Genomic DNA, 24,028 nt, shown 5'->3' with positions numbered 1-24,028 from the left:
GGGCCGGGGGTGGGAGGGATGGGAGGAAACGGGTGCCGAAACAGCTATTTTGGATGGGTTGCCTTTTGCAACGTAGAATTTTATTTTTTTTAAATTTTGCCTATTGACTAAGTGCAGCTTCCTGTAATTGAAGTGTAAACCTTCTGTATGCCAAAGGTCACAAGCTAAAGTTGGGCCCTTTGACATGTTTTAGTTGGTGTGCAGGGGTAAGGTTGTGTGTGTTGTGTGTGTGTGTGTGTGTGTGTGTGTGTGTGTAATTATTTGCCACCATTTAAAAGACAGGAAATTTCATACCCCAAAAAAGGCTTGTTTTGACAAATTAAAGGGATGGCAACCGTAGGTCTGTGTTTCAGTGGGACAGCCACGTGGTCAGGGGCAGCAGCTGCTACCTTTAACAGGGAATCTACTTGCCAGGTTCTCTCAGTTACTAACCCGACTTGCCCACTGTAGGAATTTGACATTCTGACCCCTGCCACCTGGAGAACGCATGTTCTAAGATCTAAAGCCACCCTATTGATAGTAAAATTCAGGAAAAGGAATTAGAAATGATAACTAAATTTTTTCACTTAAGTTTTCTGTCTTGAGATTAGACCTCAAAAGAACAGAGGATACAGGTATTAGTGAATTTCTCCTTACTAATTTCATTGGTGGAGTCTGAATAATAGTTTCTAATGGAAAAGGGAACTAAAAACCCTAAGTCAGTTAGATTTGGGTCTCAGGGCGTAGGGCTCTGGAGGAGCCCACTGACTCAGCAGTGTAGACTTCCCAGGGTTGAAGTTTGAGGCACAGTGTTTAAGAAGAGAAGGCAAAAAACACTTGGCTTATTGGAGCAAAGGGATCCATAATGCACATCTGAGACACAGCAATACTTGCTGTGATTCGGTGGGTTTAGATTTGCATTGCTACCTCTGAATAATGTTTTTGGTTTTTGCCTTGTGCCCTCGCTCCCCCAAAGCCTGTAGTTCAAGTATGGTGTGTGATGAATTCATCTGCATAGTTACTGCTAAATAGACCAACCAGAGATGTTTAGCTGTCAGGAACTATGGCATATGAGAACTATCCATCCCGACTTGAGTTTTGTTTCATTTTCTTTTTTTAAAGATATAAACCCTGGTTTGTTTTTCTCTGTGATCTAAACCCTAATTTATTTTTTTCTGAAAAGATATAATTTATAGAAAGAATTAAATTTGTAAAATTCTTGAGAGGAGGCTTGTTCTAGGATGTTTACTTTAAAGTGATGACCTTGCTTTAAAAAAATGTTCTGATGGATTTCTATTGAAGAAATTGACTTTAAGTCACACCACAAGACAAGGCTTCTGTCAATTAATTTACGTGTTTTAAAATTCTTCGCTTAATGTGGTAAAAATACATCACGTGACACTGACCTTTTTAACCCTTCTTGGGGTATACACTCCAGCGGCATGAAAGACATTCACATTATTGCACAGTCATCCCCACATTCGTCTCCAGACCTTCCATCACCCCAAACTGAAACTGCTCATTTACTGAGAACTCCCCGCTCTGCCCCCTACCCCCAAACCTCTGCTAACCACTACCCTTCTCTTCCCTACGAATGTGACTCTTCTAGGTACCTCCTATAAGCGGATTTATTTAATTTTTGTCCTTTTGTGCCTGGCTTGTCTCTCTTGACGTAATGTTTTTAAGGTTCATGTTGTGTGTGTCAGGAGTCCACTCCTTTTAAAGGGTGAATAATAATCTATTGATCTTATACACTACACTTTGTTCATCCTTCCACCATTTGGGCTGTAAATAACTCTGCCGTGAACAGTGCTGTGTAAGTACCGGTTTGAGTCCCTGCTTTCAGTTGTTCTAGGAAAATAACCTAGAAGTGGGATTGGCTGATCTCAAGTTTTATTCTTGTCGTGTGGGACAGGATTTCTTTTTTAAGGTGGAATGGTACTCCATTGTATGTTGACACAACAGGGTTTTGAGTCCATTCATCAGTGCATATTTAGGTTGCTTCTATCTCTTGGCTATTGTGATATGATGCTGTAATGAACATGGATGTGCAGATAATCTCTTCAAGCCTATTATCAGTCTTTTGGATACATACCCAGGAGGGGGATGGCTGGATCATATGGTAAACATGCTGACTTTTTGAGGAACCTCGGTCCTGTTTCCCATAGCATCCGTACCACTTTATATTCCTACCAACAGTGCACAAAGATTTCTTCACATCATAGCAACACTTAGGATTTTTTCTATATATATTTTAAAGATTTTATTTATTTATTTTCGGGGGGAGAGGGAGGAGAGAAGGAGAAAAACATCGATGTATGAAAGAAACATCGATTAGTTGCCTCTCACATGTCCCCAGTTGGGAACCTGGCCCCGCTACCCAGGCATGTGCCCTGACTGGGAATCGAACTGGCAGACTTTTGGTTTGCAGGCCAGCACTCAGTCCACTGAGCCACACCAGCCAGGGCTATGTTCCATATTTTTGATACGGGCCATTCTCACAGATACGGGTTTCATTTGCATTTCCCTGATGATTAGTGAAGTTGAAAATCTTGTCACATGCCTGTTGATCATTAGTATGTGGTAAGGGAATTGTCTCTTCAGGTCCTTTACCCATTATTTAATTGAGTTTTTATTTTTTCAGTTTTAGCTGTTTTTTTTTCTATTCTAGACATTAACCCCTTATCAAATTTATAATTTGCAAACATTTTCTCCCATTCTCTTGATTCCATTGGAATATTTTCCATTTTCTTGGCACTGTTTCATCTGCCGCACAGAAGTTTTTAAGTTTGCTGTAGTCCCTTTGTTTATTTTTTGCCCTTTCCCCTGTGCTTTTGCTCTCATGTCCAGTAAGTCATTGCCAAATCCAACGTCCTGGAATTCTTTGCCCCTCCCCCCTGCCATGTTTTCCTTTAGGCAGTTCATAGTTTCCGTTCCTACATTTAGGCCTTTAATCATTTTCAGTGAATTTTTATATGCGGTATAAGATAAGGGTCCATCTTCATTTTATTCTGTGGATATGCAGTTTTCCCAACATGATTTGTTGAAGAGACTCTTTTCCACACTGTAGTGTGCTTTCTTGTTGAAGATCATTTGGCCGTGTATTCATGGATGCTTTCTTCTTTTTAAGTGTGCTAAGGTTGAGAGATTCTTCCAGGTGGGGGTGGCAGACGAGGTGGCCGAGTGGTGGAGAGATTCTTCCAGGTTGGAGACCTCTGGTGTCTCTCCCCATAGAATGGTTCCAATAATCTGCAAGCTTTGCCAAGTCTGTAACTTTTCTGGGATGTTTTCCTTATTGATACTCACAATGTGTATAGTCTTTCTGTACAGTGGGACTAAGGAGAGCATTCCCTTCTAAAGCCACAAGAAGTAAATCACCTATTCCCTCCTATCTGCCATGAAGACTCCTCATTTTTCCCTCTTGACCTGCCAACACGATCAAAGTCTTCCTTTGGTTCTCTGAGCATCTTTAAGACAGTTGTTTTAGAGTCTTTGTCTAGGAATGCTGACCTCTGGACTTTCTCAGATACATTTTCTGTTGATTTATGTTATTCCTTTGAATGAGCCATACTTTCCTGCTCCTTAGCATGACTTTTGATTTTTATTGTTGAAACTGGACATTTGAACCTTATAGTGGGGTGGCTCTGGTAATTGGATTCCCCCTTTTCCCAGAGTTTGGTGGGTGTTTAACTTTAGGGTGTCTCTGTTCTGGGGAATCAGGCTTTGGTGAATGCTTCAAGTTCACTCAGGTCTTTCCTGAGCCAGTCTTTCCCTGGGCAGAGGTAGTTGCTTTCTAAATACTCCATGTATACGTTTTTCAGTGCCTGCCCCCTAAGAAAATCAGGTGCTGTTCCTGTTTAAATCCCCTGGAAGCCACTTTAGCTAGTGAGGAATGGAAGAAGGGTAGCTTGCCTCTGTGCTTGCTCTTCTGCCTTGATCAGAAGCAGCCATCCAAAGTCAGAACCCTGGTATTTGGAGGAAAAGGTCCTTCTTTGCTCACTTTGGCTCCAGCAAGTGGAACTGGAAATGTGGGTTCCACCTCCAGAGCCTCCTGCTACAGGTCTGGCAGGTGGGCGATGGGTGGCTGCCTCTGTCCTAAAGGCTGAAACTCGCCACCATGAATTGTAGCTTACCAGTCAAGGTTACCCTCTGGGAGCTACACATTTCAGGATCAGACAGTCTATTCTAAAATAGACTCCCATGTTTCAAAAGAATCACTTTAAGTACTTTCTGCCAGTACAGTTGTCTAGGGGGAGAGATGGATTCCTGGTACTTCCTACTCTGCCATCTTTGCCAACACTGATTTCTGTCCTTTCTGGAAGAGATACCTTCAACCTTATTTTCCAACTTTATTACTGAATGTTCTAAATGTTTTATTTCTGTTGTTATGCTTAGATTTCCAGATTCATTTTCTGGTCCTCTGATTGTTCCTTTTTGAATAATAGTATGGTTTGGTTTCATGGGTAGAATTTTCTTTTCTTTGAGGGTGCTACTATGGCATCTTTCAATGCTATTCTGTTCCCTGCATTCCCTGTCTTTCCTCCGAGTCGTTTTTACTTGTATTCTAACTTTCACATGAGAGCCTTCCCTCAAACTTCTGCAAACCCTTGTCTATTCATGTTTAAGAAGACGGCTCTGAAAAGCTGGTTGGGAGGAGTTTCAGTTACTGGAGCACAGTCCAACAGGAATGTAACATGAGCCACGTGTGTAACTTCAGATTTGCTAGTTGCTACTTTTAAAAAGTAAAAACAGGCAAAGTTAATGATGTATTTTATTTCACCCAGTATAGCCATAATATTATTTCAATGTGTAATCAGTAAAAAGTTATTGCTGAGGTATCTTATAGCGTGTTTTGCACTGTCCAAAACCCAGCATTTTATCAACACAGCACACCTTGATTCACACACAAAGTTTTCATTTGAAATACTCGATCTATATGTAGATTTAGAAAACTTAAAAGTTGAAAAGTAGATTGATATACTTCTTCTAAGCATACTTGATTGTTAGTCTGAATGTATATAAAGTTTTCCAATAACTGGGTCAAGCATCAAAAAATGATTTCCCTCTAAAATGACATCTCCATTGACAAAACGGTTCATCTTTTCACTAGAAGAATTGAATTTACTTTGAAGCAAAACCATATTTCAAAGCTATAAGTAAATTCGCCAACTTTGTCAATTCAGTATTAAATCAAATTTGGCAAGTTTGTGTGAATGAAAACAAAACTACATTTATCAATATCAGCAAACCATTCTTCACATTTGGGTTTTTTGTTTTGTTTTAGTTTTTTTTTATGCAAGTAGGTCACAGGTTTTCCCCATTCCAAGAAGCTTCAAATTATGAATTAGCTCATTCATATGCAGTGTGATGTCAGGGAGAAACGTGAATCACACTGCCCCTATTTGGTTTTGATTGTTGAGTATTTGGCAATCATTTCTTGGTTTTGTTTCAAGAACATTGTAAGTCGGAATTCCTAGCATAAGAAACCATTGTAAACTTTCAGGACTCAACTTCAGAACATCTTCAACAGTTTCATACACTGGCAATTACTCTTTTATAGCAGTTCCACCTGTCGACTGAAGAACTGCACCATCTATCCATGACTCTGTGTTTGGAGTCTGCTTCGGAAAACTGAGCACAAATATTTTCAGTATCAGACAGTGAAACAAAGCAACGAGGAGAACATCATTCTCTTGCTTTAAAATTTCAGCACGTCTGGTCTTTTGACTTTACACAGCTAGATTCCATTCTTGCCATGGAAACAAATCTTTCTGTCTCAGAGCTGAAATTCTTTGACAGATGGAAATTGACAAAAGCAGTGAATTGACATTTCTTTGTAAATTTGGATGTTCTTTGAAACAATATACCCAAAGTTTTCATTGGGCTGTGTCTTACGTTACACAGCTCACCCAAAGCTGAAGCTAAATACTTGTAATTTTTCAAATTTTGAATCAATCGATCTGTGATATTATTAGAAAATTTCTATATTCTACGCACAAAATTAAGAGGATTCACTGAAATTTTCAATTTTTGTAAATATCTTTTTAAGTCTTTTCCTTATAAGTTTATAACTAAAATAATTTGTTTTTGTCATTTCTCCATCTAAGATTCTGCTTGCCTGTATATGAGAATTCAAACTACTTTATAGCTGGCCAACTTTACAAGCTCAAATCCTGCTAAAATGTTTAAATATTTTGTTGGAAATTTGGTTCTCATCTCATATGACCGATTTCTTGGATTTTTTTTTTTTTTTTTTTACTATTAGGAGAAGACTTATTGAATTCACTAGATCGTTGACGAAAAATGACTAAATATTAGGTGTTGTCTTAAACATTGTCCAGTGTGGTGTCGTTGACACTCTGGTGTACGCGAGTGGCTTTTCCATTTTGCTGTGCCTGCAGTAACCACAGTGGGCCCTCCCTGTCGGGTGCGCCCTGTGCTCTGCCGCTTTCTCCTCGCTATACTAGTCACAGTACTAGCTTCTGCATTGCACTGAATTCTGCCTCAGTCATATGCCTTCACTGCAAATTTAAATATTTGTCTGTATTTTTAACCTGAAGATAGTTTATATTATAATTAAAGTAGTAAGGATCTCGACCTATGATTTCTATCGGTATTTGCTGTGACTTGTGCCATCCGCACAGGCGTACTTTAACTTGTGCCGTGTACGTAAAATACCCAAGTAAACACGCTGCGATGTGACTTCAGTGCATCAAAAACAGTCCTCGGAACTGAATCGGTTTGTGGGTGCTGACGAGATTGGTGAAGTGTTTGTCCGTCGTACTAGAAATAGTGCACGTTCCTGTACAAGTATTGCAACAGCAACGCCCAATGCGATAACAACAGTTGAAGTGAATTGTAGTTCTACCAGAACAATAAAGTTGTGTTTCACGAAGAAATATTTACTGTGCTTCATTTTTTAAAAAATCCTTTCCCGTTCTCAATAGCCTTAAATGACTACCATATGGGACACTCCGGAGTTGGGGTAAGCAGTGCCAGCTACAGAGAGTGCCCCAAATCAAAGTGGCTTTAATTCAGTAAAAGTTCATTTCCCCGGCAGCCATCCAGCACTTATGCTTTCCAACATTTGTCACTGTGCCACCTGGGACACATCACCTCCACGCCCCCAGAGGCAGGGAAAGCAAGAACTGGAGCATCATATAATGTTTTAAAACGTTGGCCTGGAAATAGCTTGGAACCACAGGTCCCTACTGGGTGGTAGATTGTCCCAGGGCACTGTAACAAACTCACAGGGGCTCCCCAGGGTTTTTAAAATTTTAGGGAAACGTACATAATTACTGGATGTGGCACCAACTGCTATTACATTGTTTGGACGTATTTGGCAATAGAACTGTCAGGTATTTCTTTTGGCCCAGGAGCCTGGTGAAGAAATGATTGTGGGACTGAGGACGCTATAACCAAGAAAGTTTGGGGACTGCTGACTTAGAAACCAGCTACTCTCTCCCATTAGCCAGAAATCAGTCACCGTGCCCGTTTGACCCTCAGTGCAATGCTCCCCCGTGGTGAGAAGACAGATTGCTCCTGGCTTGGCCTGCCTTTCCGATCACATGCTTTCCTTCATCCCACATGTACAGCATACTTGCTACCCCCAAGGGGGTGTCATTCCAAAGTCTGACTTGGTTAGTGTTCCCAACTCAAAAGTCCACGGTCTCTGTGTTAGAGGCTTGAGTATGTGGGAGCTGCAGGTCATTTTGTGGGCTTCCCAGAAGGGGGATTGGGTGTTCACTTAGTGTTTGCCTTTGGGACTGAATGTCGGTGACTGTCAGAAGTCACTCTGGGAGCAGTGCAGTTTCTCTAGAAGGATCTGGTCCGCAGAGGCTGCAAACCTGGCCATGGTGGGGGAGGCAGAAAGCTGCGACCCCTTCTTCCACACTTCCCCTTAATCTGTGTTCCGCCTCACATCTCATTTCCACCCTCCTCCAGGGCCATGGGACCCAGGTAAAAAGCCTTTCAGCCTTCATTTCCTGTTGGGGTTAGGGAGGGGTGGATAAGCACCTGACCAGGCCAGGTAGGATGGCATTTGGACTTGACCTGATCTTTATACGTATTGTCAAGTACAGTCTTTCTTTCCAGCCCCTGATCCCCCCCACCCCAGCTCTTCCAGAGTACCTACACCTCCCAGATCTTGCTGGATTTCATCAGTGCCCGTTAGAAGGCAGTTGTGCCGTTTCCTCCTGGGCGAAGTCCATAAAGATTCCTCTAAACAATGTGTATCTTCATACCGTGTGGGGTTGATGTGTCTCAGTTTTTTCTATCAACTTTATTGAGCTATTGTTCCCATATAAAATTTACCTCTTTTTCAGCTTTCCTGAGGTATAATGGACATTTTTAAAGATATTTAAAGTATACATGATTTTATGTATACACATACACATTGTGAAATGGTTCCCCCTACCAGGTTCACACATTCATCAACTCACACATTTGCTCTCAGCAGACTGTATATGACAAAGTGATACCAACTGTATTTACCATGTTATACGTTAGATCCTCGGACCTCATTCATCATGTAGCTGAATGGGCCCTGTACTAACCTCTCCCACCCTCAAGCCCTGGCCACCACTTTTCTACTCTGTTTCTATAGATTCCACATGTAAGTGATACCATGCAGTACTTGTCCCTCTGTCCGGCTTATTTCACTTAGCATAATGCCTTTGAGGCTCAGCCATATGGTCACAAATGACAGGACTTCCTTTTTTAAGGCTGAGCAATATTCCATCATAGGCAGGATACTACTGTATTAACAACAGCACTGTCTTAATACTTCATTCCAAAAATTAATTGTGCATAGATTGTCAGGTGTACTTGAGACCATTCCAAAATTCCAACAATAACCAGTCAAAAATATAGTAGCAAAAAATCCTATTTACGTTAGTGGCAGAATAACAAAACAAAGATCAGTTGACCAGGTAAGTCTAGATATGGAACCAAGTATCTCTGAATAGAACACATATTAAAGACATATTTGAAATCAAGGGAGTGGGGGGGAATGGATTATCCCAAAAGTGGTGTGGGAAAAACTGCTCATAACTTGGCAAAAATAAAGATGGATGCCTATCTTACTACTGGGACCACAGTAAGTTCCAGAAAGAGAGGTAGGTGGGAAGGGAGGAAACATGAAGACCTGTGCTCCTCTTACATTGAAAAATACGTTACTGCCCACGTGGGAGGCTGTCCCACGAAGTACGAACCTTGTGCTTGTGGATCTCACACACTTCGGCCTCCCTCGACTATTCCTTGAATGTGTTCCTCCTTCCGAGTAAGCCAGCAATTGGCCAGTCCCTTGCAATCTGGTAGCCAGCGAGCTCTCATCTGTGGCCAACATTCTGTCCTGGACATATTTTTAAATTAACTTATTGAGATATAATTTACAAACAATGAGATGCACACATTTAAAGGTACCATTTTATGAGTCTTGACGATTGCCCACCATATGTAATCCTTACCCCCCAAAATACTGAAATCACCCCCAAAATTCTCACCCTTTTACAGTCACTCCCAATCTCCTATTCCCTGGTTTATCACAGAGCTAACAAAATTTAAGATGTAAAATTTACAGAATAAAATATGGGTGAAAAATTTTATGACCTCGAGCTAGGCAATGATTTCTTCAGCAGGAAACTTGAAAGCACAAACCATCAGGGGGAAAAAAAGGGTAAATATTATCAAAATTAAAAATACATGCTCTTCTGGTCTGGCATGCATGGCACTGGCAGTCAATACTCTGTCCTAACAAGAAAAAAAATTAACTAAAATATCACCAACTCTTTTTACAATAGATCGAGCGAGAACTGAGGTCACAGAGCAAAAGGCTGCCCGTAAAGTTGGCGCATCAGACAGTCAGATACACAGAGTCACTGGATACAGGGGTAGAAGCCCAAGAGCGGAAGCCTCCATCTGAACCTGCTCCAGGTTAGGGAAGCGGAAACTGCAGCAGTGAGTGGCTGGAGGCTCAGGGAGGACCAGCTGGAGAGCTAAGAACCCCAGGGGTGTTCGACCTCAGGGGCGCCCCCACCCTTCCCTGAGGTGTGTCTCATGCATGTTTTATTTTCCCCCTATGGGGAGGGGGGGGCACAAAAGGGCAGGAACTTTAACTTTTTAACTGTTACTTGTAATAACAGTGGAGACAAACCACATCAGCAGTAGTTTGTTACACCTTTGCAGAGGTTTTACGCACAGACACGCACACACTTTCCTCTCCCACTTTTTCACTGTAATTTAACCCCCTTCTCTACTTGGGCCAGCAGTCATCAACAGAATTGCCATCGTTATGCCCAAGAGCATGGTCCCTTTCCATGTTGAAGTCTTTTGTATTCCTCAGTGATGTCTAAAAGCTTTCTTCATATAAATCTCACACATTTCTGTAGGTTTTATGTATATTCCCGTGTTGTCTTCTTTGTAGCTGTTGTGAACGATAGATTCCCTTCCTCAGTCTGTCCTGTTATGAGACTCACACAGAGAGCCCTGTACATCAGCAGTGAGTCTTTCTTGTGTAATATAAGCCGCATGGGGGTTATTCTAGGATTTTCATTTCTGCAGGGATGTGGCTAACAGTTATGGGCACCTGATACACACATATGTCAGGCATTATGCTGGTGTTTTAAATAAATGTGTAATACGTGTGTGAAGTACAGGGTACTATTCTTACTTTACAGATGAAAAAAGATCAGAAGTTCAAGGTCACAGAGGCACTAGATTTTTGGACTCCAAAGTCACTCTTTTCTACCATATCCCAGAAGGAGCTGTAGGAGGCAGTGAGGTGACTGGCTGCTGTTCACAAAGAGATATTCATTCTCTATTGCTAATTACTTATTATTGAAATGTACTTTATTAGATGGTTCAAACTCATTACAACCACTATTCTTGTCAAACAAAGGCAGTATACATTTTTACTAAATGGTTCAAAAGAAATTAAGTAATCATGAAAGTGATTTCTAAATTCTATGTGTCATTTTTTTCATGCTTTCACTATCGCTTTCCCCAAATTATCTCCTTTCAGCATTCCCATAAATGCAGCTGGCATGTTATCAAACCCTTCAGTGACGTGTTCATTGTACTGGACTTTACCCTGTACCGAAACAACAAAAAACATAGTATCAGTATCACATTCTAAACAATATACTCTTCTCATTGCAGCAAAGAATGTATCAGTTACAATACAGGGAATCTGGAACTGTCAGCTGGAGACCCTGTGACCTTAGGGTCATTTGGGGGCATGAGCACATACACAGTGCATGTAATAGATGACAAAGGACACATAAGAATTTAATAATGCTGTCAGATCACAGCATAACGATGGGAGAAATGTGTCAAGGAAGCGATCAAGTAATTCCTAAGTAAATTACATGGAAAATTTAATAATGTCGTGAACTCAGAAGAGGAGAAAGGAGTGACCCCTTAGGGAGTCATCTGTGTTCATTCTTCCTGGGACGTAGCTTCATCTGACCCCTTATCTGACCCCTGCGGAGGCGGAGCCTTGTTCAGGAAGTTTAAATACCATGGCACCTTCCTAATCGGTCTTCCCTTCAAGCTACAATTCTTTTAATGTGTGTTTAATATTCATTTTGGAGTTTGGGAGGGAAGGTTTCATATAGTAAGGAAGGTTCTTCATTCTCTTTCTACTCCGAGGTACAGTCTACTGAGTGAAACTATTCACATTTGTGAGTCTCTTCAAAGGGGTCTTATATGGAGACCTGAGTTACCAATGCCATTTTTCCGCTAATGCATTCCAGTGATGGTTTAGCACCCTTCATGGACTTCCGGAGGGACCATTTTCTTGAGGTTGCTCAGCTAGTCAGTAGGGAAGCCGGTATTTGAACCCTTGACTAAAAAATCCAAATTTATTCCTGCTCTTAAAAAGGCAAAGAACCTGGAAAGGGTTGAAAGCTATAATCCAGTTTAAGGGTTAAAAGTAGAGGATGAATACCAATATTAAATGTTAAAAATATGGGATCTTAGGGTACAGAATATGGGGTACATATGGGGAACTGTCTGTACTTTGTACTTTTTCTGTAAATCTAAAACTATTCTAAAGTAAAAAGTATATTTGTAGAAGGTAAGAGATGAGAAAAAATAAGTGGATGAGGCCAATTCACTACTCAAAACAAAACTATAATTAGTCTCACTTTGTTAGAGGGACACATTAGGGACACCAGCATGGGGAGGTCTTGTTGTCAGCTGTGGCCATGGAAGTGCTAGATTCGGTTTCACCAACAGCGACAGAGAGGCTACACGCTGGGAACTTAAAAATAATTCAACCCTTCCCGGCTTCCTGGAAAGAGCCCAGCCCAGGAATCTGTTTGTTAGACTGGGAAAAACGCCAACCTCCTGTGGTCACCAGAAGAGCAATCTCTTTCTTTGAATTGAGAAGTGATCGTAAAGCCCACAATTAGGAAGTGTGATACCACTTTCCCCCTATAAAAACTAAAATAAGGCACCTCGGTTACTCAGATTCCTACTGACTAATACTTAACATGGGCTCAGTGGGAATGATCACAGCACAGAGCAAAGGGACCGGCTTCTTTCTCTGGGTCTCAGACATTGCTTTTGGAAGCTCAGACATGGCCTTCGGAAATTCAGTTTCACAAACATGTGCCCCTCGTCTATTCGACAAGATTCACTGAATGCCTACGTTGATTCAGACACTATTCTAGACGCTGAGGATCCATCAGAAAATGAAATGCATGAACGCATAGAGGTTACATTCTCATGGACAGGAGATGGGCAATAAATTCATGAAGAAGTGGGTTGTAGTATATATGATATTAGAAGGTGATACTTGCTATGGATAAAAGATAAGGAGGATCAAGAGTTCGAAATGGGGTCATTGTAAAAGTTGCATCACTCGGAAGGCAGGTTTCAGCAAAGACATGAAGGAGGTGAGAGAATGAAGGAGTGACGAGGGGTGGAGAGGTGAGGGGAGGGACTGGGCGAGTGAGCAAAGTGAGTAAATTCTAAGGAAGGAAATGAGAGAGGTAATGGGGGATGCGTCGCAGGCAGCCTTGTAAGTTTTATTCTAAGTGAAATGGGAACTTCTGCAGGGTTTTGAGCGTAAGAATGACATGGTTGGATTTATGCTTTCGAAGACCGCCCTGGCTGCTGGGCTGGGAATTGTCTGTAAGAGCACAAAGGTGGGGACCAGCTGGAGGCAAACACAACATCCTAGACAAGTGGTGGCCTGGACCAGGGTGGTAGCAACGGAGCGGGAGGAGTGGGCCGATTCTGTATGTAATTAGAAGCTCGAGCCACCAGAATTTCCCAACAGATTAGACATGGGGATGAGGGAAAGGAAGCAATCAAAGGTGACTTTCAGTGGAAAGCATTATGCTGAGTGAAATAGGCCAGGCATTGAAGGACAAATACCATATGATCTCACCTTTGACAGGAAGCTAAAGAATAAAACAAACAAGCAAACAGAATAAAAACAAAGACGCTGAAATAGAGAACAAGTGGGCAGCGACCAGAGGGGGAGAGGGAAGGGAACTTAAGGGGAAAAAGGGGGGAGGGATTTTGAGGAACAAGTATGAAAGACACAGAGATGAGGACTGGGGGTGGGGGGGGAATGGGAGGGAGGGGGGAGACCGGGCGGGGGGGGGGGGGGGGGGAGGGAAAAAAAATGTACTTGAAAAGTAACTAAATAAAATTTAAAAAAAAAAAAAAGGTGACTTTCAAGTTTTCACGTTGAGCAACTAGAAGGGTAGGACCGCCCTAACTGAGATGGCAAGGTGTATCTATGGAGCAGGTTTGGCAGGGAAGACCAACCACACACTTGATGTCCGACACGGTAAGTGGAAGACGTGTAACACACCTCCAAGCGGAGGTGTTGGGCGGTCAGGCTCAGGGGAAGGTGCAGGCAGGAGAGACGGTCAGGGGCTGCCGGCCCACCATCACTCACAACCGTGAGGCCGGATGCGCTGGCTAAGGGGTGGGTGGAGTCTGGACAGAGAAGAAAAGAGGCCCAGCGACCAGTGCAAAAGCCTGAGGTGTGGACTTCAGAAAGAATGGAAAGAGAGGGTAGACAACACTTCCAGGTATTTTGCTATAGAACGGGGAGCCGTGGGGTGTCTTTGCAGTGGAAATTTGAAATCGAGCTCTGGAGGCCCTTACCTCAGTGACCCACTTCAGCAAGTCTTTCAGAGCCTTCTGGCGGACCTCTCCTTGCCAGCGGCTGACGATGAACCCTTCCATGCGGAGCTGCTGATAGATAACAACCTCTGGGGGTGGGCCTGCGGAGAGGAGGGCACGTTTGGCAATAGGGCCCCGTGGGGCCCGGAGGTGGCCGTGGTGAAAACCAGCAGGCAAGTCCCATCGCTGTCCTCTTACTGCCTCCCCTTCCGTTTCCTCCACTCTTTTCTGACCCACGGGGCTGCCCACACATCAACATGCCCTCTGTGGCGGACAGAATGATGGCCCCTAAGATGTTCACGAACTAATGCCCAGACCTGTGAAGATGGTACCTCACATGGCAAAAGGCACTTTGCAGATACACCTAAGGACTTGAGGTGGGGAGATGATCCTGTAGCGGATACGTGGGCCCAATATCATCACAAGGGTCCTTGTAATGGAGAGAAGGATGCAGCAGAGCCAGAGCCAGGACAAAAATACGCAATGATGGAAGCAGAGATCAGAAGGACAGAGAGATCTGATGACCTTATGCTGCTGGCTTCTGAGACAGAGGAAGGGGCCACGAGCTGGGAAATGCAGACTTTGGAGGCCTCTAGAGCTAGAAAAGGAAAAAGAACAGACTCTTCTGGAGCCTTCAGAGGGAACATAACCATGCTGACTCCTTGGAGACGTCTGACCTCCAGAACTGTAAGACAATACATCTGTGCTGTTTCGAGCCGCTAAATCTGCAGTGACTTGTTACAGCAGCCACACTGGAGTCCTCGCACAGGTCAGACAGCCCGGGGACGGTCATCCCGGACTCGCCAGAGGCAAAGCCCGCCGTCCTTCCCAAACAGGTCTATGGAACAGCAAGAGGGCCTGGGGACAACAGGAAAACATTTCTACACTGCCCAAGAATGAACACCCTCACATTGCCAACACCTAGCATGTTCTTCTTAATGGCTTAATGCAGTCATTCCATGGCATAAACCCATCTCCTGTTCTGTACTCAGAAGACATGCAAAACAGCTAGTGTCTACCCCTGGACCGAGAGCCAATGAGAGAGAAGACACCGAGAGGCTCACAATTCCCACACCCACCGCTGTCCTCACCATTTCAGGATACGGAGAGTTGGCCTGCACACCGGGTGTCACACTCGAGTGTGCAACAGCATCCTGTGCAGGGCTTGTCAAAAGGAAGTGCTGGGCCCCTCCCCCTACTTCTGATTGTGCTACGGAGCAGGCCCCAAGAATGTGTGTTTCTAACAAGTTCCCCTGGTTAGATGGTTAGGAGATGGTGATGCTGCTGGTCCCGGGCTCACGCTCTGCGACCACCAGCCCAGAAAAAACACTGACGACCCTGCAGCCTGGGAGGCAGCACTGCTCTGTGTGAGAAAGAGAAGGTGGCAAGGTGGCCCGGTTTCTTCTCCCAAGGCTCTCAAGTGACCAGGGACTGAGGGGATGACACCTGAGCAAGTGCCAGGAAGCCAGGCTCAGTCAGGACAGAAGGGACAAGATGAGCGGCAGTCTATTTTCAGCAACTTTGATAACTGCCATCACTCAAGCCTCAAGTCCCCACTTGCTGCTTTGAAGAAAGTAACATTATCAGTCAGAAGAACGGGGCTTCGGCCCGAGCTAGAAGAAACTGATGCAAGACGAGTGAGCCACAAGAGTGACACAGGAGAGGGCACACCCAAACTCCAGAGGGGTCTTGTGGAAAGGGTGCAGCCTCAGAAGGCCCACATTTCTTTTTTGGGTAACGGGGTGGAACCCTCATTTCCTCATCTTGGAAGAAGGTGAAATTCTGTTTCTGGGCTTGTCCACTCTGATGGGCATGTGGGTTTCTTTATTGAGAACCAAAAAAATACGTGGCATTAAAGCTGGGAGGCGTAATTACGCGCCTCTGAGCTATCCCAACGGTGAAGTATGTTAGACTTTCTGGAGGTCAGAAGCAGGACAGCATCCTCTCTGTTTAAAGTGGAAGAGGCCGGCTGACATCTCAAAGACCTATCTGAGCAGCTGAACTTCCAAAGACTAATTGCCAAAAAAAAAAACTAGATCAAGTTACTGTCTCCAAAATATTGGGCTGTACCTCACTGAACTGTGGTCAGGAAAATGTATCCTGGAGCTTTGCCCAGCTGACGGGCAGAGTTCTCATGATTTCAGCTTAGCTTCCATTAGAACAATCTCAGGGAAAAAGGTCCCAAACAGTGAGATTGCCAAGCGAACCTGGAGTTTCCTTCTTGGAGAGGGTCGTGTCTTTGATTTGTCACAGCTCAAGAGGGACTCTACGGGTTGTCTGTCCTTCCTTGGCCCCTATCATTCTGGAGTGAGGGGGTAAATTACGTGTTATGAACTAGCAGGGACATACATGAGGTTTCATTCATGAGTCGAGCCCACCCCAGAATGAAAAACCAGTCTATTTGTGGTTGCCTAGATCCTGATAATAATCTGGAAGATTCTTTTTTGTTCTTTGCCCCTTCTTTGGACCACAGTAAATCTGTTATCTTGCCAACAGCACCGAATACCGTAGCAGAAAAGGAGTCTGTGTGAGTTGTTCAGAAGACTTGTCTCTGTTTTGAGTCTGTCGCTAATAGGATTTGAAGTCTCTGGTCTGCACAGCCACTCACTGCCCCGTTCTGTGAGACAGGAGGCCTAGACAGTCTGTCTCAAGACAGGGAGCTAATGAACTCAGTTTTTCAGCGGACACTGCTTTTAGATCTTTATAGGAATGGAGGTGGAAGGGGGTGGTCTCAGCATAAGGGAGTGAAGAAGTCGGGAGAGTGGAGGGCATGGAGGGGCTCAGGAGAAGCAAAACAAGGACAGTCACAGAATGTGGGGGTGGCGGAAACGCACGCTCCTTTCCCTTGGAGTGGCCAGGGTGTCCTGGGAAAGCATCGTCCACTGCTGTCTGCAGGAAAGGGCGGTCTGCTGTCCCGGTTGTCGCTCACCTCAAGTCACCTTCTGCTCAGACTCGTAGTTCCAGCAAGATCCCGAATGTCCTAAAGCGCCCTAATATTTTACCAGCCAGGTCAAGGTGTGCAGTTGCGAAATCAAATCATGGCTGTCTTTTTACAATTTTTCAGGAGGTAGGTAAAAACTAAAACTTTTAGTCTGTGTCTGTTCCATATTTTCAGATCCTGTTATTTCTCTCCATAAAAACATAAGCTAATAAACACTATTTCATCAAGAATGCCAGGAAGTCTTTGAAGTATTCTGACAGTCACTAAAACCTTTTTAATGCTCTCATGCCATACGTGTGAATCTTCTCCTTGTCCAGTCTCCCTACACCTGAGACCACGTGCACGGGCTCATTACCTGGGGGACGCGGACGAGTGAGGTTATACGTGGAGATGGCCCCGCATACAGCAATTCTTCCAAACTTCTTCATCTGGGGGATAACAACGTTTGAAAATTCTCCACCTACCTAAATAGGATAAAAAAAAAAAAAAGAGCAACCCCTTAAGTAATCTAAACACTAGAATATTCAAAAAATTACTCATTTACAATCATCGTTTCACATTACTTGCCTTAGCAGCAAAAGACCAAGTGATGAAAGAAAAATTAAACTGGACCAACAAAATTGAAAATGTCTGTGCTTTAAAGGGCACCATCAAGAGAGTGAAAGGCAGCTTACAAAAAGGAGAAAATAGCTGCAAACTGCATACAGTGAATCCTCATTATTAGTGGATTCCATATTCGTGAGTCGGACTGCTTGCTAAAATTTACATATAACCTGCACATCGATGCTCACAGAGCTTCCCCGGGTTAGCTGCAGACACGTGCAGAGCAGGTAGAGATGCAGAGTTCCCAGCCAAGGTCAGAGGAGGCCATGGCTCCTTCTGTTTTCCGCTCTCTCAGGGAGGTTTACCAGGGGGTGAGGACAGAGGGGGCAGTGCCTTTAGTTCAAGAGGTTCCGGCTCTGGAGCCATTTGGATGGAGTATGAAGCCCAGCTTTGGAAGGGTTAGTTCACGGGGCAGCCTCAGGCAAGTCACTTAACATTTCACTGAACCTCATACTCTCTTTTGTAAAATAAAGAAAAAGGAAGCTACCGGAAAAATTGTTTGGGGACTTAAGATGTGTAACCTATGTAACATGTGTGTATATATATTCTTTTTCTAAGAGCAATAAATGGTTCAATGACTTTATAGAACATAACTACCAAGAATACCAAGAACTGATTGTGTCTGATACAGAACTTGTATCCAGAATGTATAAAGAAGCCTTACAACTCAATGAATAACCCAATCGAAAAATGGGCAAGGGATTTGAACAGATACTTCTCCAAAGAAAACATATAAATGGCCAACAAGCATATTAAGAGATGCTCAAAATCATTAACCATTAAAGAAATGCAAAGCAAATCACAATGAAACAATCACATCAAACCCATTAGGATATAGCCATAACAAAAACAATAGATCCCAAGTGTTGGTGAAGATGTAGGGATACCGGAACCCTCATCTGTCGCTAATGAGAATGTAAAATAGTGCAGCCCTTTTGCTAACTGTGTGGCAGCACCTCAAAATGTTAACCATGAAGTTACCATATGACCCAAGTGCACTCATGGGTGTATCCCCAAGAGAAATGAAAACAAAAGCTTGTACAAGAGTGTTCATAGCAGCGTTATAGAATAGCCAGAAAGCATAAGTAACTCAAATACCCATCAACTGATGAATGGATAAATAAAAGGTGAGATATCAATACAGTGGAATATTATTTGGCCATACAATAAGGAATGAATCACTGATACATGCTACAACATGGTTGAACCTGGAAAACATGCTCAGCGTAAGAAGCCGGTCACAAAAGACCACTCTTGGGGGAGGTGGGTAGTGAATGTTAGTAAGTACAGCATTTCTTTTTAGTATCACGAAAATGCTCTAAAATGTACTGTGGTGACAATTGTGCAATTCTGTGACTATACTAAAAACTACTGAGTTCTATATTTTAAATGGTGACATTATCACAATAAAGCTTTTTTAAAGGCATATGTTCTTCCTGTATAGATTTTTTATGGTTTTATATATTTATTTTTAGAGAGAGGGGAAAGGAGGTAGAAAGAGAGGGAGAGAAACATCAATGTGTGGTCGCTCTCCATGTGGCCCCGACTGGGAACCTGGCCCACAACCCAGGCATGTGCTCTGACTGGGAATCGAACCAGCAACCTTTTGGTTCACAGCCTGGCACTCAATCCACTGAGCCACACCAGTCAGAGCTCTTTATAGATTTTAGATGGAAACTCTGGAAATATATTTATTTCTTTGCATAGTTACTTTGTTAATAAATCATACTTTAAGTTTGACTTATACTTACATTATCAAAATAACAATCATAACCATCAGGAGAAGCTTTTTTCAAAGTTTCTTCCAGAGACTCTATTGTCTTATAATTAAAGGCAACATCAAATCCAAGCTTTTTAAGGTAGGCAACCTTATCATCAGATCCTGCTGCTCCGATAACTTTGCAGCCCTAAGTGGGGAAAAAATGGAAACCATGTATAAGTCACAAGCACAGACCAACTCCACCCTCCTGGCCTAATATGGTCTGGCCCCCCCAGAACACCCTCCGAGGAGCTGAGCCACACGTGTACGGGGGGATACCACAATGGGCCAAAAGGCCCTATAAGTGAAATTAGTCCCTGAACCAGCCTACACCCTAAGAATAACTTCAGCCTGCCTCCAGCTGCCCAGCACACCCTTTCTATGTTTATGTGGTTTGCAATTCATTTCGATCTGCTGCGTTGACAACATGTTCACTTGCCTCTTGTTTATTTTGGGGCTTCTCTCCCCTTGCACTGACTCCCATACTATCTCTTGGTGTTGTTGTCTGTTGGACTATCACTATGGCTCAGATCTGGGACTCTCATTCCATACACAGCCCTCCTGGTAATGGCCCGTGTATTGTCTGATTTGGCCCAAAGCACTGGAGTTGATGCTGCTTAATCACAGAGGAACTGGAGAACATTTTGAGAAGCACCTTCAGAATGAGACCAGAGATTATATTGGCACATAGAAAGCAGCTCTTCAGAAAGCTCTCTTATATTCTGACTGTACCATGAAGACCAGAATGTGAGCCACTGCACACTTTCAGTTAGGGAAAGACCTTTGGGGTTCTACATGGATCCACGCAAGCAATGGCCACTGTGTACTGTCTCCACTCCGTCATGGCTCAAGCAACAAACTCTTTTACAAAAGCTGCATCCTTTGTGCTTTTGCCTTCTAGCCTTATACACTCACAGGACGATCTCGTTTTCTCCTATGACCTCAGTGCCTCCTTCATGCGGACGATTCCCCATCTATTAACTCCAGCCTGTGTCTCTCTGAGTGACTTCCACATCAGTACTTCCGATAACCGTCCCACCACGGACAGCCTGGAGGGACTCCATATTCAACACATCTGAAACAGAATGTCTTCTTCCTTCTCTGTCTGTGTGCGCTGCTCCTCTAGTCTCTACTAGTGACGGTGCCGCTCCGTTTCCAAACCCGAGACACATGTGTCACGGGAGAGGTTCCCTTTCTATCCACATCCAGTCACTGGGTGTTACTTTTGTTTGTTTTTTTACCAAATATCCTTAAAAGCTCATCCTGACCTCCAATCTCTTCTGTCAGTGCATCACAATTTTTGTCTGAATTACTGTCAGAGTCTCCTAATTGGACTCCTCATCTCTAATACTTTGTCCCTGCAAACTGGGAACCAAGGCCAAGTGACTTCTCTAAAATGCAGAACCAATCATGTCTCCCCTTTAAGGATCCCCTGTCATTACCTGCAAAGTTTACCTGGTACATGCTGAAACGACATTTGCTAAAACGCAATACCTATTCCTGTTTAGTTACTTACTTATAATAAATTCTTCCTGCAACCTCCATGGTAGCCTCCTCTTTTATTTGCATTCCAAGCTCCCATTAGCACTGGAGACCAGCCTGAATCCTCGGCTATTGGCTGTAGTCCTGTATTTGTCGGTATTCCAACTAACTCTTTCCCTAGGAGCTAGGTCCTGAATTCTGCATCCCGGCCTCTGGCCAAGGACCAGCTAAAGCCAGATCACCTTGGAACACTCCCACCGTGGCACACATCCTGACCGTGTCTGAGCCACCTGCTGCCTGTACCCCCAGCCTCACATCAGATCTCTTGCACACAGACACCTGCCCAAATCATAGCCAGTTGGTACCTCCCAGGAGGGAGTTCCCAAGCCACGGCCCCACCATTCTGGGCTGACTGCGGTAGCCTTTGCAATGGGACCATGTGGGTGATGACTCGGTTGGCTGATCTCAAGCCCCTTCCTCTGTTGTTGAGGGAAATAATGAAGAGAGGAGATAAAGCTATAGCAAAAAATGCTTGGTAAAAACTACGAAAGTAGTTACTGCTTACAAACTCGCTATGCTAGACAGAAGCCATTTATGATCTGATAGCCGCAATGCTGAAAGTAATGCTCAGGTCTTCTTGGCTCCACCCTTTTCCTCACTCCCTCCATTTCTCAATCATTCTCAACCTTCGATTTCTGAACAAGAGCCATGAGGCTGAACTCCGAGACTGTGGGAGTCTGCTGTGTCCGCTGTTGTGTTTCCAGTGCTCGCAGGGGCTGCAGAGTAAACGTTTGCTCCCGGGGAAGGGCACTTACCTTGAGCTTAGCTATCTGCCCCACAACCGAGCCCACGGCCCCTGCGGCGGCATTCACCAGAACCGTGTCTCCGGCCTTCGCTCCGCAGATGTCGAGCAGGCCAAAGTAGGCTGTCAGGCTGAGGAAAGAAAATTAGGGATGATTATGTTGCTTTGCCCTATAACTCATTCAGATACGCCCAAACACCTTCTCAGCAGCCCACTGCCACAGATCCAGGTAAAAGAAAACAAGAGGAAATAAACATTACCAGTTGCTAATGGTCCACCTCCTCCTTCTCTCTTCCCTCCCGCAAACAGAAATAAAGATGATGGCGCTGCGGCGGGAAGTGGCTGGAAGGGGGCTGCATCCTATCTATCTATCACCAGGTCAAGTGTAAAAGAAGACAGGTCTCCCTTGAACTCTGGGCAGACCAGAACAGAGAGCTTGTGCCTCATTCCATGGAAGCCCTAGGGACTGACAGGCTTCATGGGAAAAGCCCCTGTGTCATCCTGCATCGCCACAGAGGGTCGGAGAGAAACACCTCGAGCTTCCTGTGGCTCCAGAGCAGTACGGAAAAACTCCTGAAACTTCCTCTCCTCACCATGATGGGATGTCGCAGTTAGCTCACGGGGAAAGCATCATCACTAGGCCCGCAAAGCTACAGCTCACACAGTACTGATGGGGAACAGGCGAGGGGACCAGGTGGAGAGACCGGGTGGAATGCCAGCTCGGAAGAAGGCATAGCCCAAGACACAATGGGACAAGTTACACCTGCAGCGGGAGACCAAACTAAAACTAAGACAGATCAAGTTCAAGAAGTTGTTGTCCCCTTTCTACCTACCCTGAGCTTGCATTAGCTCTCAGAGCTTGCGTCGCCCCTAGGGAGAAGAGAAAGGAAATTCTGAGCTTGAAACCTGAAATGATGTGAGAAATCACTGACTTGAACTGAGTTTTTATTTTACTACACTGGCCAAAATGAGGGCTTGAAATAGAGATCCCGTGTGATAGAAAGATTTTAGGTTTTATGCGCAACCCTGAGTCTGAGCCAGTGAAATCCATACCCATTATGGTGACCATTAAGCCACTTTCGAAATTTCAGACAAAGTCACGTAACGTTATTTCTACGTAAACAGACCCTGCACGTTGGCGCAACCTCAGCTTCCTCAGCCACTGACCGTACCTGAGGGTCCTTGAGAGTCGAGCACTCTCAAGGCAATAATGTGATGCTTTGGGGGGATGTTAAATCTGCAGAGCTTGAATAACTGAAAGACACCCCTAGGTTTCAAAGCTGAACTTCCTTTATAGTCCATGGCAGAAGTGCCAACATTCTTAAAGGGTTGAGCTCTCCCATTGACAAGTAGCTCATAATGGCAGGAATTCTCAAAGAACAGGTGGTCATGTCACGAGAGGAGGCTACAGACAGGCTTGCCATCACTCCTTTCTGTCCACCCCTGAGAACAGCTGGGAGAAAGTCCATTGGAGTAGAAATGCACTTCTTAGGGGATTGGAACAGGTGAGAAACATACACAAAGGAATAAATTATCCTCCGTTGTAGGAGTCTAGATCTCCCAGTGGTTTCAAATTACTTTCTCCCCAACTCAGTCACAAGAGGCTTTCTCTTAGATGTCCTCATGCCTACCTTAGCCCCTGTGCTCCTCCGACACTGGTGTCTCACAATTTCGGGAGAACGACGGGTGGGGTAAAGGTGGGAGGAAGAGCTCTCACCGAGGAGGGGGCAGGGCAGGCAGGGACGACCAGGAAGGGCTGTAGCTCTGTCCCATGCCCACTAAATGTAACATGATGTGAAGCATCCTCTAGTGTCCCAATGCTGTCTGTGCGCCGTGACAACTCTGAACAGTTCATTCACACTGAGTGGAATACAGTCTTGGGGTATATAGAGCGGTTTTTGTTAGAGGCCGATCATGAGGGCATATATTTCCACTTCATTTTTTAAAGGTCCTTTAGAGTATGAAAAAGAAAGAGGGAGGGCAGGCAGGAAAAAGGAAGGGAGGGAGGGGAAAGACCACACAGCATAGTGAAAGAATGGAAATAAATGAATTCTGCACTAGAAAAGTTTTGGGGACGCCAAGAGACAGGAATTCAATTGGCCTTGCTTTCCCCAGGCAACAAAAGGAAACATGAGGTCCAGAGTGCAGCTTTGGAGTAGACACAGGGCGAACTGACAAGGAGCCTTCCTGAGGGGCAGGAAGAACTTCCTGAGGCCCAGAGACACCTGAGTATTTTAAATCTGTGCCAAGTTGAGAGACTGAGCAACCCATACTTACAATTCATCTCAGTTACCATATTTTGTTGTGTATAATGTGC

The 24,028-nt window shown here is 44.2% G+C and overlaps 1 protein-coding gene across 2 annotated transcripts in view; it reads right to left on the bottom strand.

Moving 5' to 3' along the window:
* Positions 1-8,978: 8,978 nt before the first annotated feature.
* PTGR1 (prostaglandin reductase 1) overlaps positions 8,979-24,028 on the bottom strand; it is a 31,741-nt gene continuing 16,691 nt past the window's right edge. Inside the window, exons 6-10 of one of the 2 annotated variants that reach the window (XM_053656206.1) lie at positions 21,725-21,842; positions 19,420-19,575; positions 17,421-17,529; positions 14,107-14,225; positions 8,979-11,068 (exon numbers count right to left, since the gene is read on the bottom strand). In XM_053656206.1, the coding sequence (XP_053512181.1) occupies positions 10,958-11,068; positions 14,107-14,225; positions 17,421-17,529; positions 19,420-19,575; positions 21,725-21,842 (613 nt within the window). In that variant the 3' untranslated portion in view covers positions 8,979-10,957. The remainder of the gene's footprint in view (positions 11,069-14,106; positions 14,226-17,420; positions 17,530-19,419; positions 19,576-21,724; positions 21,843-24,028) is intronic. The other variant, XM_037152761.2, reaches the window with a different exon arrangement.

The sequence above is a fragment of the Artibeus jamaicensis genome, unplaced genomic scaffold (genome assembly GCF_021234435.1).
Source record: "Artibeus jamaicensis isolate MK-2021 breed Jamaican fruit bat unplaced genomic scaffold, CSHL_Jam_final scaffold_1964, whole genome shotgun sequence".
In the NCBI taxonomy this organism is placed as follows: domain Eukaryota; kingdom Metazoa; phylum Chordata; class Mammalia; order Chiroptera; family Phyllostomidae; genus Artibeus; species Artibeus jamaicensis.
Note: the sequence above shows the minus strand (reverse complement) of the source record. Positions and strands in the feature narration are given on the sequence as shown.